This window comes from Elephantulus edwardii, unplaced genomic scaffold (assembly GCF_000299155.1).
Source record: "Elephantulus edwardii isolate Elephantulus edwardi_28Jun2011 unplaced genomic scaffold, EleEdw1.0 scaffold00031, whole genome shotgun sequence".
In the NCBI taxonomy this organism is placed as follows: Eukaryota; Metazoa; Chordata; class Mammalia; order Macroscelidea; family Macroscelididae; genus Elephantulus; species Elephantulus edwardii.
Genome location: NW_006399781.1, coordinates 9,679,483 through 9,699,995, shown reverse-complemented (window position 1 = coordinate 9,699,995; position 20,513 = coordinate 9,679,483). Strand labels below are relative to the sequence as shown.

Sequence of the window (20,513 nt, the reverse complement as noted above, 5' to 3'; positions counted from 1 at the left end):
ATAAAAACAAAACAGAAGTTATTTCTTTTGTTGCTTGTTTATGTTCCTTTCCTCCTGCCCCCACTTTTGTGAATTGCTTGCCATGCCTCCTAGACTTGTTTATCTTTCAGTTTTGTTAAAATAAATATAAAATATAAGTTTTGTAAATATGAAAAATTTCCTTTGTACCTTTAAACAGCATTCATCTTACTGTGCCCTGCATGATAAAGTGTAGACATTTTGCTCTCCATAGGCTGCATACACTCCTTGCACTGTAAATATTAAGTATGTCAGATGATGAGGATGGCACAGGATATGACAGGGCTCAAGTCTGTTGTTCACAGGGTTCCTTTGAGTTGTACTAAACCTGATGACACTTAACAGCAACAATAGCTGTCTTTTGAAATTGATTAATGCCAATGCTAAGTGAGCAAAGTTAAAGCAAAGTGAAAGAAAATGAGATTTTTTTTTTTTGAAAATGAGATTTTTTAAAAAGGTTTACACAGCACTATGCTTAAGTCGTATATATTAGTTAAATTCATTTTTGTGATCTCTAGTTTTCAATCATTTTACATGCTTAATTTTTCCTGGTTAGGAAAAAGAAAAACTTTGAGAGATGGTGTAAGATTCTGACTAACTTGCTGCATGTAATTATTCTTTTTCTTTCTTTCAGTGCTGCTGTCATCAATGGTGTAAGAGATGGGCTGCAGAACGCTGTAGGAGATAGTACAGTGAAAGCCATTGTGATTTGTGGAGCTGATGGCAAATTCTGTGCAGGTAACCAGTGTATAATCTTTTACTACTGTCTCTAGAATCCAGTCACTGGTTGAGAGTGATACTGCATTAATTCCTCCTGCAGTTGATTCCTTAGTGTTTTATTGTTCCAACTCCATTCTAGTGACAGAGTAGACTTTGTAGGGTGTTCTTGGCTGTGATCTTTCAGAAGTAGGTCTTCAGGTCTTTTTCCTGCAGAGTTGCTTGATAGGTTTTAACTGCTAATCCTTCAGCTTTACTCTTTGTGCCACTTAGGGCTCTGTATCCCTTATTTGTTGTTGTTATGTGTTATCTAATCAACTGATCCATAGCGACCCTGTGAACAGCAGATCTGTTCCCTGCCCTGTCCTGTGCCATCCCCAACATTTCTGATACACTTGAGCCCATTGTTACAGTCATTGTGTCAATCTATCTCATTGAGGGTTTGCGGTCTTTCTCTTGCCTTCCACCTTCCATACATGATGTCTTTTTCGAAGGACTGGTCCTTCCGAAGAACATGCTCAAAGAAGGTGAGACAGTTTCACCATTCTTGTCTCTAAGAAGTACATATAGTGTACTTTCTCCAATATATATTTATTCTTTTGGCAGCCCATGAGATGTTCAGTACTCCTTACACCACAACTCAGGCATTGATTTTTCTATAGTCATCTTTATTCATTTTCCAATTTTCAGACGCATAGCAAGTGACAAATGAAGATTATGCATTGGCTCAGGTGTACTTTAGTACTTATTATGATAGGTTAATGAATACAAGAAATTTGAATGAGTAACATTGTGAATAAAGAGACATGAGTCACAAGAGAACATTTTGACCTTAAACTGCTTAATATTGGGTTGGGCCTTGGGAAGACATTTACTTTCAGGCTTGGTTGCTTTTATACCTGCCTGGTTTATACCTGCTCTACATACATTAAAATGAACTTTAACTTCTCTATGTAGCAGAAGCAGTAATAACTAAAAGGGTTTGTTTTGTTTTTAGAGAGCTCTGGTGGTAGTCTGTAGAAATTTGTGTTGCTAACTTAAAGTTGGCAGGTTTGAATCTACCAGCAGCTCTGAGGGAGAAAGATGGACAATCTTATTGAGAGCAATTTATAGCTTCTTAAAGCCTGCTGGAGAATCAGTTGAGAATTCATTATAACCCTACAGCAAAGAATTGTCCCCGTCAATAACATCCACAGTACAAAACAAATTCCTATAAGGTTAAATGTTGTTCCCCACCCTCCTACATCTACTTCAGCTGATTCCAACACCACTCTTAACTATTCTGCTGGACTCACAACCCATTGAAATAGCTCTATAGACTGCATAGAACCATACTCACGATTATGAGGTTTACTAGGGAAGTGAGCAGGCTATTATCCAGGTTAGCAGCAGGATACAACTTCAGTCCCAACAGCTTCTCAAGTATGGTCACAGGCCCTTTGACCATCAGCTTTATGGCTTAGTTTTACAAAGTGTTGCAGACCGAGGGTCCCAAAGAATAGAATAATTTTATAATAAAGAGACAAACAGCCAGGAATGATATAGAGCAGAGAGCGTGAAAAACAGGGGACCAACAATTCCCATGACTGAAGGCACCGAGCCATGCCTCTCTGAGTATACAGAAAAACAAGGAAGCACAAAACAAAGGATAATGGTGAAATCTTTTACAGATAAGGCCAAGTTCCTCTTTATGCTAATCTCAAGAGGGAGGGATTCATTTGATAAAAACTATGACCTTCAGCTTGTATTAAGCCTCCCTCATTTCCCGATACATTTGGTCTACTATTATTAATTTTGATATTCGGCTTCCCTCAACAAAGTTCCCTTAGTCTTACCAGTCATTGTATCTTCTCTCAGTCATTTAGCAAGCTTAGGTTAAAGAGCTCTGGTTTAGGTTCCATGAGGTAGCAGTCAGTTTTCCAGCAAACAAAAACCTTTAGCTCTGCCTCTGTCTCAGGTAATCTGGCCCTGTCTCTGCCTCAAAACCTCTGGCCATCACTCTATGTTCTTCAGGCAACAGCAAGATATAGCAAGTCTCAATTAATGCAGGTAGTTTTGCAGTCAACAGAAACCTGAAGGATGCTTTCTGCTTTCTCTGCTTCTGTCCTGATTTCAAGGTTCCCATTTTTTCTAAATCTGCCTAACTTAGTGGTAAGACTAGCCAGTCCCCTTGTGAATAGGTTAACATGTCCAATGTAGAAGGAATAGCTTCAACTGCTGCTAAGAGTGGGTTGTCTGCCTACGGGGCAGCTAAATCAGATTAAAGTGCTTGCAGGCCAGACAGAGAGGAGGCAGCTAGCTCAACAGTGGTCTAGGAAAGCTATTTTAAGCACTAGAAAGCCTTAACAATAGGTCTGCTATACTACACTATGTAAATAACTTATTAATAATAATGAAAGAAGGGGGCTCTGGTGGCCTACTGGCAAGAAGCTGCACTGCAATCATGAAGGCACACGATTCGAGGACATTAGCCGCTTCGTGAGAGAAGGATGGGCAATATCCTCCTGTGCGATTAAACTGTCTCTGAAAACACGCCAAAGGGTCAGCTATGGGTCGGTTCTGACTCTGTGGTACACAACACAATGAAAGTAGTGTTTTTTACATAAGTGTTTACTTATTTTTAAAAAATATTTTTCTTTTTTAAATTTTACTTTGTTTTTTATACACTTTAAAAAATTGTGGTTTGAGTAAAAGTTTACAATTATTTTTTCAAAATTCAATTATTCATACATAGCAACATGCCCAAAGGATGTGTTGAAGCCTCCCCACCCTTGCCTCCAAGGGGCGCTCTGGCTGCACTTTTCCAGGCATATCTGGGGGGTTTTTTTGGTATTGGTGTGGTGGTTTTTTTCCTTTCAATGGTCTTCTCCAACACCACAGTTCAAAGGCATGAATTCTTCTATAATCCTTATTCATTTGTCCAGCTCTCAGATGCATATCAAATGAATGAAAAGACCGTGGTCTGAATCAAGCACACCTTAGTCCTCAAACTGACATAATTGCTCCTCAGTAATTTGGAGAGGTCCCTGATTATAGAATATCCCAGGGCAATATGCCTTCTAATCTCCTGACTGGTGTCAAATGTATTGATTGTGAACCCAAGTGAACAAAGTCCTGTCTATTTGGGTAAAAGTTGAATCACAGGGGTGAGTTTTGTTTCAGGTTTAAAGGGTGACTCAGTGCCATAGTCTTGGGGTCATAGACCATGCTCTCTCAGACGAGTAAGTCCTACCTTTTTATGTTTTTTAGTTTTGTTCCACATTTCCTCCAACTCTATCCAGGATCTTCTACTGTACTTTTCTAGAGTGTGCAGCCATGGTGGCCAGGCACCATCTAGTTGTCATCTCAAGGTTGTGGAAAGTGATTTTCACATGGTTCATTGGTCTATTGGACTGTTTACTTTTATTTGATCTAGACAGAGGGAGACCAAGTTTCACCTTAGATTGCTTCTCAGAAGCCTTTAAGATCTTACTGACCAAAAGAGGGTATAGAACATTGTGTTATGCCAGTTGTACATTATGTTTTGATCCTCAGTAGATTCGTAGATTCTATAAGAATAATCTCTTATTTAATCTACCTTTTACATATGAGAAAACCAGGTCTGAGAAAAATGAAAATAATGTGCTGAGTATTAGCTAGCTAGTAAGTGACATACTAACTTTGTAGATACTTACGTGTCATGAGCTGTGGAAGATCATAGCATATAGCCTTCAATATGGATTGCATCTCAACATCAAGAAAACAAAATTTTTACCAGTGGAGTGATAGGCAACAATATGATAGCTGGAGCAAAGAGTGACAGCTTGATTTTACAAGGATCCACAGTCAACACCGTTAGTACCAGCAATCAGAAAATCAGGAGATGTATTGCACTGGGAAAGTCTGCTGTCAGGGACATCTCCAAATTATTGAGAAACAATAATACTAGTTTGAGAACCAATGTGTGTCTGATTCAGGTCATGATCTTGCTATGCACTTTCTATGCATCTGAGAGACAATGAATAATGATGACAGAATTGATACCTTTGAGTTGTGGTGTTGGAGAACCAGTAGTGAATATCCCATGGATAGACACAAGAATAAACAAATATGTCTCAGAAAGAGTGCAGCCAGAATGCTCCTGGGAGACAAAGGTGATAAAGCTTGGTCTCACTTGCTTTGGGCATAGGCTATTCCTTGGTAATGGATATTATGCTTGGAAAGGTGGAAGGTTGGTTAAAAGAGGAAGACTTGTAACCAGATGGATTGACACAGTGACAGCTTCAATAGGCTCGAGTGTGTCAGAAAGTATGAGGATGGCACAGAATAAGACAGAGTTCAGATTTGTTGTTCATAGGATTACTATGAGTTGTAAAAGGCTCAATGGCACCTACATAACATACAACACACATAGTGTGATTGGGAGTCCATGAGAGTGACTAAGATATGGAGAGAAGATATGAAGTTATGGACAACTTGACATTTCTTTTAAGGAAGAAGATAGAAAAGAGAAAATGTAATTACAGTTCAAGGACAGAAAAATGTTTCACCTAGAAAATCACTAGAGACTGCCAGAGTTAACCTAATAAACTTTTATAAAGCAATACACTCAAGTAATTGAAAAACATGTATTCTCAAATACTTCTTAAACATTTACAGAAAGTGACCAGATATTGGACAGTAAAAGCTATCTCAATAAATTTGACTTGGAATATGTTCAGACAACAATGCTATTAAGATAGAAATTGAAAACAAAATTTCAACTAGAAATTCTCATGCTTGGAAATTAAATTGATGTCTTGGAAGTATTCAAGACAAAGCATGAATCAAAATAGAATTTAGAAAATACTTTTAACTGAATGATAATAAAAACGCAACAACAAACTTGAGGAACCTAGTAAAAACAAAACTTAACAACAAAAATATATAACTTTAAAGGTATATACTGTTATGTGCCATTGAATCGCCTGCGCCTCCTAGCAACCCTGCTCTGAAGTGGGGAAGTCTGGGTGGGGAGGGAGGATGATTCTCGACATCACATGTGGGCAAAGTGAGGGGCTGAAGGAATTAGGAAAGATCCAGTGGGGACCTGAAAAGGTGGGGTAATGGTCGGCATGGAGCAATGGTGATTAATTTTACAAAACACAATGTATGACAATGATACCATGGAACATAATGTGAATAGTGGAATGTGTGAAACACAATATATAGAAATAAAAAAAAATAAAAGAAAGGAATCTAAAAAATAATGCTAATAACTCTCACCATTGGGCTGGAGAGTGAAATCGGGTAGATTTGTGAGAAAGAGGCATAACTCCTGGATTTATACATGATGAGGAGCAGATAGCCCAAAAGAAAGGTGAAATAGAACAAACACTGTAATTGCTTTAACCTTTTCAGTTGCTCAAAGCCTAATGTTTCCAAAGAATGTTATTGTTGTTGCTATGTGCCGTCGAGTCACCTGCGGCTCATAGCGACCCTACGTACAACAGCCCCAAACCCTGCTTTATCCTGTGCCAATCGCATTGCCTCTGACACATCTAAATCCATTATCCAAGTTCCTCTCCAAGGTCTGGTCCTGCCTTGTAACATGTCCAAAGTATGTCACACGAAGCTTGAGAATCCTTGCTTCCAAGGAGCAGCTTGGTCTAACCCTCTCTATGGCAAATAACTATTTAAAAGGCTCATTATATATAAGATAAGGGAGCTTTGGTAGCCTAGTAGATGAAGGAGTTGTGCTGCCACCCCAAAGGCAAGTGGTTCAAATCACTAACTGCTTTGTAGGAGCAAGATGGCCAGTCTCTACCTGTGCAGTTTATAGCTTCTGAAAACTCGCTGAAGGGTCAGCTATGAGTTGGTTCTGATGTGATGGAACATAAGAACAACTATGTGTACAAAGTTGTGTGAAAACATTAAAAATTATTTTAGATATCATTATCATAGCAAACGCATTACCATTGCCCCAGAACCAAGCAATCGCTGACCTTCCATTGGATTTCTGAGACTGTCATTTGCTTGGAAGGAGATTGTCCATCTTGCCTCTGTGGAGCCTCAGAGGGGCACGACCTCTGAGTGGGCAGAGCAGCTGGTGACAGACTCTTTCACCAGAGCTCCTGCTGTAGTAAAAAGTTTCATTTAATTCTCATGTTAGATATTGAGACCAAAAATTTGAATAACTTACTCAAGGTCTCAAAGTCAGTAATTATACATGGAAAAAGTGTATAATTCCTCCAAATTTGAAGTTATTGTCTCTGTATGGTGGCATTTAGGGTGAGCAATAGAATCTTTCTTATTTGTTTTCCATAATTTGACTTTTTAAAATTATACATCTTACTACTTTCACTGATCACAAAAAAGAACTTATGTAAGTAAGTTAAGAAAGATGGCAATCTCCTTTGCGATTTACAGTCTCAAAAATGCAGTGGGAGTCAGCAACTAGATGGCAATGAAGGTGGTTTTTGTTTTGTTTGGTTTTTTATAGTTTTATAGTTGAGCTGTACATTTTTGTGCATTTTTCTATACGTATTATATTTTACAATGAAAGAACTACTTTTTGGTTTTTTAAAGAGTTTAGCACAAAACAACTGTGGAGAAAAGATACAACCTTGTCATACACCCTTTCTGATCTTTATTCCCTTGCTTTGTTCACACAATAGCTTTTTGGTCTAGTTATAGATTCCAGATAAGCACAGAAAAGTATTCTGGGATTCCCATATTTAGCCATAATTATCATTAGTGATAATTTGTTATGATCCACAAAGTCAAATGAAGCACAGACATTCTGTTATCACTGCTTTCTGTGCTAGTATCCATCCCTGGTGCTATGGTCTCTTCTGAATCCTGTTTGAACTTCTGGTAGTCTCCTGTCAAGGTTTATGAATGATCTTCAACAGTATTTTGCTTGCATGAGATATTCATGATTTTGTTCAATAATTTCCAAATTCTATTGGATGGCCTTTCTTACGAATGGGAACAAATATGGATCTCTTCCAGTCAGTCAGCTAGACAGCGGTCCTCCAAACTGCCTGGCAAACTGGTGAGCACATCCACGGCTGCATCTATTGAAACCTCTTAACTGGTATTTCACTCATTCCTGGGGCCTTCCTTTTTGCCAAGTCCTTCAGGGCAGATTGAACTTCATCTTTCAGCACCATTGGCTTTTGTTCATATGGTACTTCATTAAAATTTTCAATGTTAACTAATTCTTTTTGGTATAGTGATTCTGTGTATTCCATCTTCTTTGGTGCTTCCTGAGTCATTCAAGATTATCTCAGTATTCTAACTCAAGGCTTGAATTTGTTTTTAAGTTCTTTCAACTTGAGAAATGCCCAACTAATTTCATACTTATTCAGTCTTTATGCTGAGCAAATAATTCACAAAGTCAGAGTCTAGGAAGAAGATTGTGGCATCAGGATTGAAGGAAGATTTATTAACAACCTGCAGTATGCATATGGCAAAACTTTGCTTGCTGAAAATGAGGAGAATATGAAACACTTGCTGCAGAAGATCAGGAACTACGGCCTTTGAAATAGGTTACATTTTAATGTTAAGAAAACAAAGGCCCTCACTATAGGGCCAACAGTCAACATTATGGTAGATGGAGAAAAGTTTGAAGCTGTTATTGATTTAATCTTGCTTAAACATCAACACCCATGGTACCAGCAGTCAGGAAATCAGGAGACATATTGCATTGGCCACATTTGCTGTCAGAGATCTCTTCACAAAACAGAAGAGCGATGATGTCAGTTTAAAGACTGATGTGCATCTGATTCAAACCAGGGTCTTCTCAATCACCTGCTATGCATCAGAAAGGTGGACAATGAATAAGGATGACAAAAGAATTGATGCCTTTGGGTTGCAGTGTTGGAGAAGAGTACTGTATATCCAGTGGACTGCCAAAAGAACAGATATGTCTTAGGAAAAAGTGCAGTGGGAGTGCTTCTTGGAAGCAAGGATGGTGAAGCTTCATCCTTCATACTAGGCAATAGCAGGACAAGGCTATTCCTTCGAAAGGGACATCATGATTGGAAAGATGGAGGATCAGTGAAGGAGAGGAGGACTTCCAATGAGATGGATTGACATGGTGATTTCAGCAGTGGACTCGCATGTTGAAGATGATGAGGTTGGCACAGGATAGGGTAGGGTTCATGGTGGCTGTTCATAAATCTGTGTGACTCATACTTGACTCAATGGCACCTAACAACAATCATAAAACATACTTTTAAATTGATTTGCTATGTTAGTATAATTCATGTATACCTTTTATCCTGTAATTTTATACTGTAGTGATTTAGACCCTTTACAATGATATGAGGCAAAATGGCCATGAACTGGATTGATGAGTAGCATCAGGCCAAAAATGAGGGGGCTGATTCACCCTCAGAACAGTGCTTTGGCAGAGCATCACCATTTCTCTTCTCTGAACTTTTAAATTTTCCTAAAGACATCATTTGGAAAGCAGCTGTCAGGTTTACTGGGTTCATTTTCTCTCCTATCTTTCTACATAGTCAGACTAACTGTTCCTTCACTACATCTCCACCCAGAAAATGAAGGCTTGTGTGCTCCCAGAGAAGCCTCAGCTTCCTGGACCATTTCATTGTTAAGGAAGCTCTGGGTCTCTATTGTGATAGAAAATTTGGCAACAACACGTATTAGTGATTATTTTACAAAATGATGAGTACAATTAGCATCATTGAATTGTACACCTGAAAAGTGTTGAGTAGGCAAATGTGTATTCTGTATTTTCATAACATAAGTAATAACAAAAGAGTTGCCTGGTACTCAGAGTACCAGATGGGCATTGTGTAACAAAGACCAAGTCTTTCTCAATCCTCTTTTCCTCTTGTCTTTGTTTCCTTAGGAGCTGATATCCACAGCTTCAATGCTCCAGGGCGCTTTGGCTTGTCATTAGGAAACTTAGTGGATGATATACAAAAAAGTGAGAAGCCTGTGGTGGCCGCTATCCAAGGCATGGCGTTAGGAGGGGGACTGGAGCTGGCCCTGGCCTGTCACTATAGGATTGCCCACGAAGAGGTAAGAGCTGAGCTGCCATGTAAGGCATGAGAAATGGGACCCTGAAGATTAGCTCTAAATGTAGTCATAGCATGTGAGGTGGTCATTTATGACTATGTAATTTACTGATTGAGTTCTTGGGCATCTCCAGTGCTGGTGTTTGGCTGCTGTGTTCCAGTACAGTGGTTGTAGTTTTTAGGTTCCATCAAGTTGAGTATGACTCATGGCGACTCTATGAACAACAGACCTGAACCCTGTTTTATCCTGGGCCATCTTCACAATCTCTGACATACTTGAACCCGTTGTTGCAGTTGCTGTGTCAATCCATCGGGTTGAGTACAGTGATACTGGTAGTTAAAATGGTAAAACACTTCTATCCTGATTGGTAACTAGCTAGGGTGGCATAGTCCAAAGTGAGCTTTGCTGTGACCCCAAAGGCTACACCTCTTTGGAGGTTTGACTCCATCAGCAGCTCCATGGAGAACGATGGGCAATCTCCTCCTGAGAGATTTATGGGGAGCTCTGGTGGCCTAGTGGCAAGAAGTTGCACTGCAATCCCAGAGGAACACGGTTCAATCCACCAGATGCTCTGCCGGAGAAGGAGGCGCAATATCCTCCTGTACCAGTCAGATCTGATTTGACGGTACACGCACACACACAAAAAAAAATTAAAAAAAAAAAAAAAGAGAGATTTACAGCCTTGGAAACTGAATGGATGGCCAGCTATGTGTTATTGTCTCAATAGTAATGAGAGAAAGAGAAAGACTGCCCCTGAGCTCCTGATTGTCACTGCCCTTTGGGCTTCGCTGTGACCTACAGACTAAAAGGGAACTCCTGGGTCAGAAGAGGGCCTCCAGGACTCTGCTGTAATTGTTGTTGTTTGCTGTCATGTCGTCTACTACTCCTCGTGGTGCTGTTGTCAACAGCTCTGACTGCCTTGGCGTGTACCGTCCTCACCATTACTGATAGCTCGTCCCTGTTACACTCTCAATCCATTTTGTTAACAGTCTTTCGCTGACCCTCCACCTTGCCTGTATGATGTCTTTTTCCAAGTCTCAACATGCTCAAAGTATGTAAAATGAAGTTTCACCATCTTTGCCTGTACTTTTTTGGTAGTAGCATTATTGAGAAAATTTGCATACCCTACAATTTACTCATTTAATGTGTACAGTTCAATAGCATGTTAGTATATTCCCAGAGTTGTGCAACCAGTAAGAACCACAGTCAATTTTAGAATATTCACCCCTAAAAGGAGCATTATGCCTTTTAGCAGGCACTCCCAAACTTCTACCCAACCATTAGCTCTAACAACTATCCAACCCACTGCCATTGAGTCAGTTCCTTCTAGTAACTCTCGGTTTCCAAAGCTCCCACAAATCTTTATGGGAGGAAAGAACCCGTCTTCCTCCAGTGGATGATGGATTTGGACTGCTGACCTTTCAGTGCTGTACAATATACAATGCACCACCAGATCACCTTCCTCTTACCTCCATTGTTGTTGTCATGTATACTATTGAGTTTGAACCACCTTATAGCTGATCCTCTCTCTAGTGGACTTTCAGAGACAGTGAATAACATGAGATGAGATTTCCCATATTTTCCCTTCAGAGCAGTTGGTGGATTTGAACCATGTGCCTTTGAGTTGGTAGCTCAGCTCTTTACCATTAAGCCACCAGAGCTTTTTGTCTCTCTGGATTTGCCTACTCTGCACATTTCCTATAAATGGAGTCATGCGGTGTCTTTTATGATCAGCTTCTTTTACATGGCATAATGTCTTCAAGGTTCATCCATGTTGTAGCATTGATCAAGACTTTATTCCTCTTCATTCACACCCTCGGGACCACTGGAGGCCTGATGGTGAGGAGCGCACTGCCTTCTCAAAAGCACACTGTTCGAATCCACCAGCTGCTCCATGGGAGGAAGACACTCTTCTCCTGTGTGATTTACTGCCTCTGAAAAGAAGCTGGAGGGTCAGCTCTGAGCCAATTGTGACTCTATAGTACATAACAACAATGTTCACACCCTATGCAAACATATCTTCATTAACATAACAAAGAATACTAATAAGTGTAAATACTTTTATATCGAAGATTCACTTTGTGTGAATTTTTGTGCTTGTTGTAGGGACAAGTCCAACTTCATATCAGATTTGCTAATATTTTCTTCCCATTTTGTGAATTGTCACTTCATTATTTTGTACTGGTGATTTTTTTTAATTGTGATTTGAGTTTACAAAGCATGTTGTAGTTTACAAAGCATGCTGAGTTTTAAATATTTTGTTTTAAAACATTAATTACAATACTTATAATGTAATCTCACTTTTTCTACTTCTTCCTTGTATTTTTCCATCTCCATTAATCCTATCCTATTCCTTCCAGCCGTCAAGACCCTATTCTTGGGGACAAATGCTGCTCTTTGACCATATGTGGTTGATTATTCTAGCCCCACTGGGGCTGTGGTCACCGTGTAGGCTTATCTATTGTTTGTCTAAAAGTTGAGCTATAGGGTTTTCATTCATGTTCAAAAGATTATTGAAAGAGTATTATCTTGGAGGTTCCACCAGTGCATTATCTTCTTTTTGTATAAGCCCAGAGAACTTTTCCCTTTTTTATTATCTATATAATCACAATTGAGTCAGAAATTGTGTCCAAATGCTAGACGTGTTTCAATATGAGGACTTGGGGAGAGCCCAGCTATTTATACTGTTACTCAGAGTCTATGCACTAATTTTCTCTGTCTAAACTTGTTAAATTCTGTGCAACAGTGTTTCTAAGGGCATGGGAAATCCAGGGAACTAGTTTTGAACAAGTATGATTCTAATTGCCTTGCTTCTTCCATCTTTTCAGGCTCTGGTGGGTTTACCAGAAGTCAACCTAGGAATTCTTCCTGGTGCACGAGGAACCCAGCTTCTCCCCAGACTCATTGGAGTTCCTGCAGCACTTGACTTAATTACCTCAGGTTTGTATTCCATCACAATGACAACAGCCCTTGTCATTAGCTGACTTGATCAATGTGAGGAGCAGTACTTAAGATTTAGAAAAATACTAGCTTAACAACTCGTTACTCATGTAACCTTAAGAAGGTATCTTAACTTCTTTAACTCTCAATTTTCTCTTCTGTAAAGTGAAAAGAATACCTTCTCTGAGCATTTCTCAATTTTTACCATAGAGCTCAAATGTGAAAAGCCTTTTGAATAAAAGTGTACACAAAGCACTAATTAAATTTTAAAGTTCTCAGGTGCGTCTGATATAGGCCATGATCTTTGCAATCACTTGTTATACGTCAGAGAGTTGGACCATGACTAGGGAGAATAAAAGGGGAATTGATGCCTTTGAGTGGTGGTGTTGAAGAATATTGAATATACCATGGACTGCTAAGAAAACAAACAGGTTCATCCTGGAGATGGTTAAACCGGGCAGTTCCATGGAAACAAGGATTCTGAAGCTTCGTCTGACATACGTTGGACATGTTCTAAGGAGGGACCAGTCCTTGGAGGGATGTCATGCTTGGGAAGGTGGAGGGACAGCGCAGGAGAGGAAGAGCCTGTATGAGGTGGATTGATTCAGTGATTGGGGTAATGGGAGTAGGTGTGTTGGAGACTGTGATTGGCACAGGACAGAGCAGAGTTTAGAGCTGCTATGTATGAGTTGCAGGCAACTCAATGGCACATAACAACCCACACTTTGGACATGTTATCAGGAGGAGCCAGGATCATATGTGTACTTATTATATGCTTTAAATATAATAGATTGGCAGAAATGGTTAAGCACTTGACTACTTGAAACCAACCCAGAGGCATCCAGGAAGAAAAGCTTAACAATCTGTTTCCGAAGGAACACAACAACTTTGACAATTTATTTTGCATTTGGAGCACAGTTTACTTTGCACACATCAAGTTGCCCTGAGTCCTAATTGGCTTTATGGAAACTGGTGTTTTGTTGTTTAATAAGTTAAATAGCTGTCAGTACTAAGGAGAATGCATAGGGCAGAAAGGGAGCGTAGAAAATGTTAGGGGTAGGGGCTTTAACATTTTAGAGTGGTTAGAAAAAACTTCCCTCCAAATGGACATCTGAATCAACAACTAAAGGAAGTAAAGAAGCATCATGTGCTCCTATCTAGAGGAAGGCTCTTCTACACAAAGGAAATAATTAATGCCAAACCCCAAAGAAGATGTGCTCAAGTGTTCCAAGAACATCAGGAAGGTCAGGTTTAAGGTCAAAGAAGTAAATGTGGGGGAGATTATTAGGCATGAAGTTAGGTCACGTCAGTCTTTGAAGTTTGTTGTGGATTAAATTGTGTTTTCCCTAAAGTATGATATAAATCTTCATCCCTGTTCCTGGGGTATAATTTCATTTGAGAATGCATTTTATTTGTTAGGTTAATGAGCAACTTCTTGCCCTCAAGTTGCAACCAACTCTTAGTTTACCTTCTTTTTGGCTTGTTGTTTGTGTTGTATACTGTTGAGTTGGAACCAACAAATAGCTGACCATTTCCAGAGGCAGTTAATCTTATGGGAGGAGATTGATCATCCTTCTCTCAGGAAGCAGCTGGTGGATTTCAACCATGTGCCTTTGGGATTTCAGCACAGCTTCTTGCCACCAGGCCACCAGAGCTCCCTTCCTCTGGGTTTACGTAGCTGTCGACCACATGTTAGGAGATCATTCTTCTTTCTCCTGAGGAGCTGCTGCTGGATTTGAACCACCAGAGAGATGCATCCATTGGGTTATCAGGGCAACTCTGTTTGGACTGTGCCATCTGACCACCCTAATTCGTGTTGAGGGTGTCTTAAATCAATCTTTTTTGAGATATAAAGGAGATTAAACAGGCAAATGAGCAGCTGCGATGGAGGAAGATAGATGCCACACACATGAAGATCACTACGAAACAAGGGATCAAGGACCTTCTCCAGAACCAACATGGAGAGAAAACCTTTCCCTGGAATAAGGACCTGCAACCGCTTAAATTAGATATTAGATTTCTGTTTGTTTGATTCTTGGAGAAGAACATCATGCTCGGAAGGGTGCACGGACAGCGCAGGAGAGAAAGACCCCAGAAGAGATGGATTGATACAGTAGCTGGGAAAATGAGGGTTGGTGTGCTGGAATTGGTGAGACTGGCTCAGGATAGGGAAGGGTTCAGAAGTTCAGAACTTCTATACATTGGGTCACTATACATTTCAGGTAACTCAATGGCACATAACAGTAACATACTAAGACAGGTTTGGAAGCAGGAGTGGCATCCACTTCCTAAACAACATACCTCCAGAAACTCTATGAACTTTGATAAATGTCGATAGTTGTAAAGGGGCTTCAAGGCCTTTGTTCATAGGGTCGCTATGAGTTGTGTTCAACCACACACACACACACACACACACACACACACACACACACACACACACCTCATATAAACAGAAGCTCTTTGGAGTCCTCAATAATTGAGAGTGTAAAAGCATCCTAAGACTAAAAGTTTGAAAACTACTGCTTGGAATCACTGTATCTTGGTGCAGGAGCCATAATACAATACTTTGTACACAGGACTGCAGTTTTAAAACATATTAGTCTGTATGCATAAAAAGGAATTTTCTTTTAAAGGAGGATGTATAAATCTTACAAAATATGAAAGAGCTGGAAAACTATTAGCACTAAATTTTTCTTCAATAAATGAGAATTCTTTTCATTTACAATGAGTGAGTATGTTTTAAAGGGTACGAATTATTTTAAGGATCCCAATTAGAATTCATAACAGGATGCTTCCAGTCCAACAGACTACGGAAATTCAGGGCACACGAGACAGTTCATTCTGCAAAAGGAAAAAGAAAGTAAGCGAAGAAGCATGCAAAACAGTGGAGAAATCATAATAGTGTGAAATGAGTCTGTAAATTTTAAGTCTTACAGAAATTAAAGCATGTGAAGGAATAGTGAGGAATTTTGTGGCCTTGTCTTCGGTATTAAATCTGAAAGGCAAAGATGTCTTGAGGGAAATCATGAAGAAAATTGACTTCTTTTAGAGAAAAAGAAGTAAAATGAATTTGGATTGAAAATACTGCTTATGGAAATATCAGTTTTTAACATTATGAAGATAAGACATAACAGAAAGAATGTGGTGGATTCAGATTTGATTTAGCATAAATGAATATTAACCATCTCTTTTTAAGTAGCTTGTATAATTTAAAGGAGCCCTGATGGCATAGTGGTTAAAACCCTTTGCTGCTAACCTGAATGTCAGTAGTTTGAACCCAACACCTACTCCTTGGGAGAAGGAGGAGGCCGTCTCTTCCCATGGATATTTACAGCCTGGAAAACCCAGTGGAGCAGTTCTCTGTCCTGTAGGGTCACTGGGAATCAGAATAGACTCCATGGGCTTGGCTTTTTTAGTATATCATTTTAGAACCACTCTAGAGTGGTATTTCGGAAGGACTCCATAGAAAACATTGGAATGTAAGCCCTGAAGAAAACTAAAAAATTGAAGTGGTCCAGTTTGGCAGAATGTCCTCCTCAGTGGCCATGGTATCTCCTAACATAGCACTCTTGTTTGAGCCCATTAAATGTTATTTACACCAAGAGTGACTCAAGAGAAAAACCAAGTTTACATCTGAGTCTAAGGTACTTGGATGTTTAAAACAATAAAAGCACTTGGAATCTTTGAGTCTCTAAGTATTAGTGGTATTTCTCCATTTTTATGGAAATCAGGTCCAAAGAATTCGTTCTCTGCTCCGTCCTGTGTGTACCTCACGTCCTCCTTGCTCCATTGCCCCACAGATTCTTCCTGTCCCTCGGTTTCTCCTTTTCTTTTGTGTCCACTTGGCCCCTTCACCTGGGTAGGTGGTCTCACTCACATCTCATTCAAATGCTCTTTATAGATGAAAGTTGGTGCCTGGACCCTCTTCTCAGTTCCTCATCCCATTCGCCACATCAGCGGAAGATTTCCAAGCCAGTTTGCAAAGTCAGTTCCAGGGGGAAAAAAGCACCCCAACCCCCAAACCTTCCCAATTATTGCTATTACAGTGTGATCTCTGCCCAAACAGGCAATATATCTAAAGAAAACTCACTCTTGCTTCTTTGAAATAGGAAGCAGGAGTGATTATGTAAGAGATGCCCTTTAGCTGACAAAGATGCTTAGCCTGAATCCACCATCTGCTTTGTGGAGATCAATGGACAGTCCCCTCCTATGTGGTTCATTGTCTCTGAAAACCCTCTGTGTATGTGTCTTCGAGTCAGAAGCAACTCATAGACACACAACAACAACTAAGCACCAGGTAGCTCTGATGGCACAGCACATAGCAAAGGCAGCTGCTAGTCCAAAGGCTCCATAGCTTAGATGGTTCGAATTCATAAGCTGCTCATGGGAGAAAGGTGGACTATCTCCTGTTAAAATGCCTTGGAACCTGCTCTGCAGTGGTGAGTGAAGTACCACTGAGACTGATGTGATGACTGCTGAAGAAGGCATGATGGTACCTACAAGAAAGCAAATTCGGTGTCATCGTCTGCTCTATTCTGACCCTGTGGCAAGGAATGATTGCATTCTCTACCTTCCACTGCAGAATATGTTGATGGAATGAAACAGTTACAGCTGATGCAGAACCTCCAAGGCAGAATGTGATGATGCAAAGCCTCTCCAAATTTCTGTAACCCTCTAGAGCTGTGATTCTGTTCTGTAGAGGACACTCTGTAGAGTGTCACCACTGGACACTGAAGTCCTCCAGCACCACTGCTGGACTCTAGATGTAGGTAGGGACCCTAGATAACAGTCACACTAGGAAATTCTAGATGTATCTAGTACCTTTGGAATGATCTAACTTGTTTCTATTGCTTTCTTTCACCTGCAACAGAGCATTCACTGGGCAGCTTGAGCTCGACCACACTGTAGCTACCCTAGGTCTGAAGGAAAATCAATCATGATGATTTCTTTTCATCTTATATACAGGGACAGGGCTGCAAAGCTCACACAACAGAGATGTTGAGATGTTGTTGCTGTTGTTAGGTGCCAGCAAGTTGAGTGTGACCCGATGAACAACAGATCTGAACCCTGTTTATCCTGGGCCATCCTCACACTTCCAGACACTAAAGCCCATTGCAAAGGTCACTGTGTCAATTCACCTGGTGGAGAGTCTTCCTCTACTTCAGCGACCCTCTGTCTTTCCAAGCATCATGTCTCTCACTAAGGAATAGTCCCTCCTAGCAATATGCCAGAAGTGTGAGGTGAAGCTTTATCATCTTTGCCTCTAAGGAGCACTCTAGCTGCACTTTCTCCAAGACGTTTTTGTTTGTTCTTTTGACAGTTCATAGGATGTTCACTACTCTTCTCCACCACCACAGCTCAAAGGCATACGTTTTTCTTTCATCCTTATTCATTGTCCAGCTCTCAGATGCATAGCAAGTGATTGAAAAGACCATGGCCTGAATCAGACACACCTTAGTCCTCAAACTGACATAACTCTTCAGTAATTTGGAGAGGTCTCTGACTACACACTTTCCCAGTGGAATACAGCTCCTGATTTCTCGATGCTGGTATGAGAGGTGTTGATTGTGGATCCAAGTAAGATGAAGTTCATAGTTTCCATCTTTTCTCCAAGTCCAGTGGTAAGAATCACTGTTTTCTTGACATCAGTGATATGAAATCCACATTAAAGGCTGTATTCTTTGATCTTCTACAACAAGTACTTGAAGTCCTCTTCACTTTTGGCAAGTAAGGTTGTGTCACCTGCATAATGCAGGTTATTGATGAGCATTCCTTCAATCTTGATGTCACATTCTTCATAGAGTCCAGCTTCTAGAACTATTTTCTCAGTATACAGATTGGATAGGTATGGAGAAAGAATATCATCCTGATGCACTCCCTTATATTTAAACCATATGGTGTTCCCCTGCTCTGTTTGCACAACAGCTTCTTGGTCTAGATATAGGCTTCCCATCAACACAAATGTTCTGGGATCCCCATTCTTTTCAATGTTAACCATAGCTTGTTATGATCCACACAGTCAAATGTCTTGGCATAGTCAATAAAACCTAAATAGACATTCTTTTTTAAAATAGTGTATTTCTTTTTCCCCTTTGCTTTTTTAAATTTTAATTGAGATTTTAGTGAAAGTTTATAGAGAAATTGAATTTCTATTCATTCATTGTTGCACAGCTCCCCTTCCCCAGTCCACTTTTCTATGCAGCTCTTATTTTTGTCATGCAGATAATACCTAATTATTCCTTTTAAACAGTTCTTTCCCATGTCTGTTTCGGTGCAGTGTACATTATTTATCCCCTCTTTTCTTAATTTCTCCCCAGTCCCTAGGTCAGATAGACATTCTTTCGGTATCCTTTACTCTCAGCCTAAGAAGTAGGCATGGACATTCAGTTCTTAAATGCTAGACCTGAAAACGCTATGAACAATAGAGGAACATAGATAGTTACAGTATTAGTGGTAGGGCCCAGATTAAAAGTCAGTTGAAATGAGCAAAAATAATGGTAAACATTTTTAGTAATTCAGATATTAGAGGGGGAGGAAAGGCAGAAGGCCATTCTATTTGTCCTCTGTAGTTTTGATTGTAACCGTCATACAGTGTCAACTTAATAACTTTTTCCTGTCTACTCAATAATAGTGGTGTTTGGGAGCTACATCTCCTCTTCCCACACCAGCTGATCACCAAAAGAGACACAGAACGATATCAAGGTGAGCCCATGTGTCTCACGGCAGAACTGTCTGCCAGATTTTCACGGCTGTGGGCTTGTGGCAGTAGATTGCTAAGCCTTTATTTTCAGGTGTCTCTGGGTTCAAACTGAGGTGGCTACTATTGCTACTGCTGTGGTGAGTGCTATTTGTACTGTTATAAAAACACTTAATGATCTCTTTTATGGAGCTTTGTAGTTTATAAAGGGCTCTTATATATACTATTCTCACTTAAAGACTCTGAATTCCTGAGGTAAGTGTCATTATTTACCAGTGAAGAAGTTGTGATCCATGAAGGGCCTTCAGTCACACAAATAGTGACAGGTGGAGCTGGAATGGGAATTCAAGATTTCTGGCTACCTCTGCAGTACTCTTCTACAAAAGAGTGTGGTCCTATAGTTTATATTTAGTAATAGGCAGTCATATCCAGGAGGGTGCTCTGGTCCTGTAGTCTGTAGGGAGTAAGCTGCTAACACCAAGACTTCACCTATTTTCCTCACACATGACTTAATGCTTTGGATACCAAACAGAGTAGGCTGTGAGTCAGTTCCCATTTGACAGCAATCAGCGTAAATTTGAGTTTTAACTAGAGATAATTATACTTTTGCCTTAATGTCACCAAGGTTTTTGCTTTGTTTTGTTTTAGGAAAGCATGTTTCGGCACGTGAAGCACTCAAGCTGGGTATTCTAGATGAAGTTGTAAATTCTGACCCAGTTGAAAAGGCAATAGAATTTGCCCTGAGAGTTTCAGGTAAGAAGATAAATCATCTAAGATTGGAAACAAGCTAACTGTCCATTATAATTAGGAATTGCCTAAATATTTTAGGGTACATCTGTACAGTGGAGCACAATGCATCTTAAAAGCAAATGAGAAAGTCTAGATATGGATAGCAGCTGCAAGAAGCCTTCTCATTCTGTTATATCTTTTCAGTTTTTATCACGGGTATAATGTGAATATTTCTTATGGAGAATATAAATAAAATTAAGCAAACATGTTTCTGTAAAGAGAAGTCAGGCCTCAAATTTTACCACTATAAAGTTAAGGGCCCCGAGCTATTGTCTCAGCAAACCAAATTACTTTTCTCTCAACTGGTTTTACCTTCACAAACTAGTGCTGTTCCTAGAGTTAT

General features: G+C 39.9%; 1 protein-coding gene across 1 annotated transcript in view; it reads left to right on the top strand.

Annotated features, from left to right (window-relative positions):
• The window catches only part of EHHADH (enoyl-CoA, hydratase/3-hydroxyacyl CoA dehydrogenase), a 54,830-nt gene that overhangs the window by 12,909 nt on the left and 21,408 nt on the right, over positions 1-20,513 (top strand). Inside the window, exons 2-5 of the mRNA XM_006884088.1 lie at positions 653-756; positions 9,575-9,747; positions 12,573-12,684; positions 20,030-20,134. Coding sequence (XP_006884150.1) covers positions 653-756; positions 9,575-9,747; positions 12,573-12,684; positions 20,030-20,134 — 494 coding nt within the window. The remainder of the gene's footprint in view (positions 1-652; positions 757-9,574; positions 9,748-12,572; positions 12,685-20,029; positions 20,135-20,513) is intronic.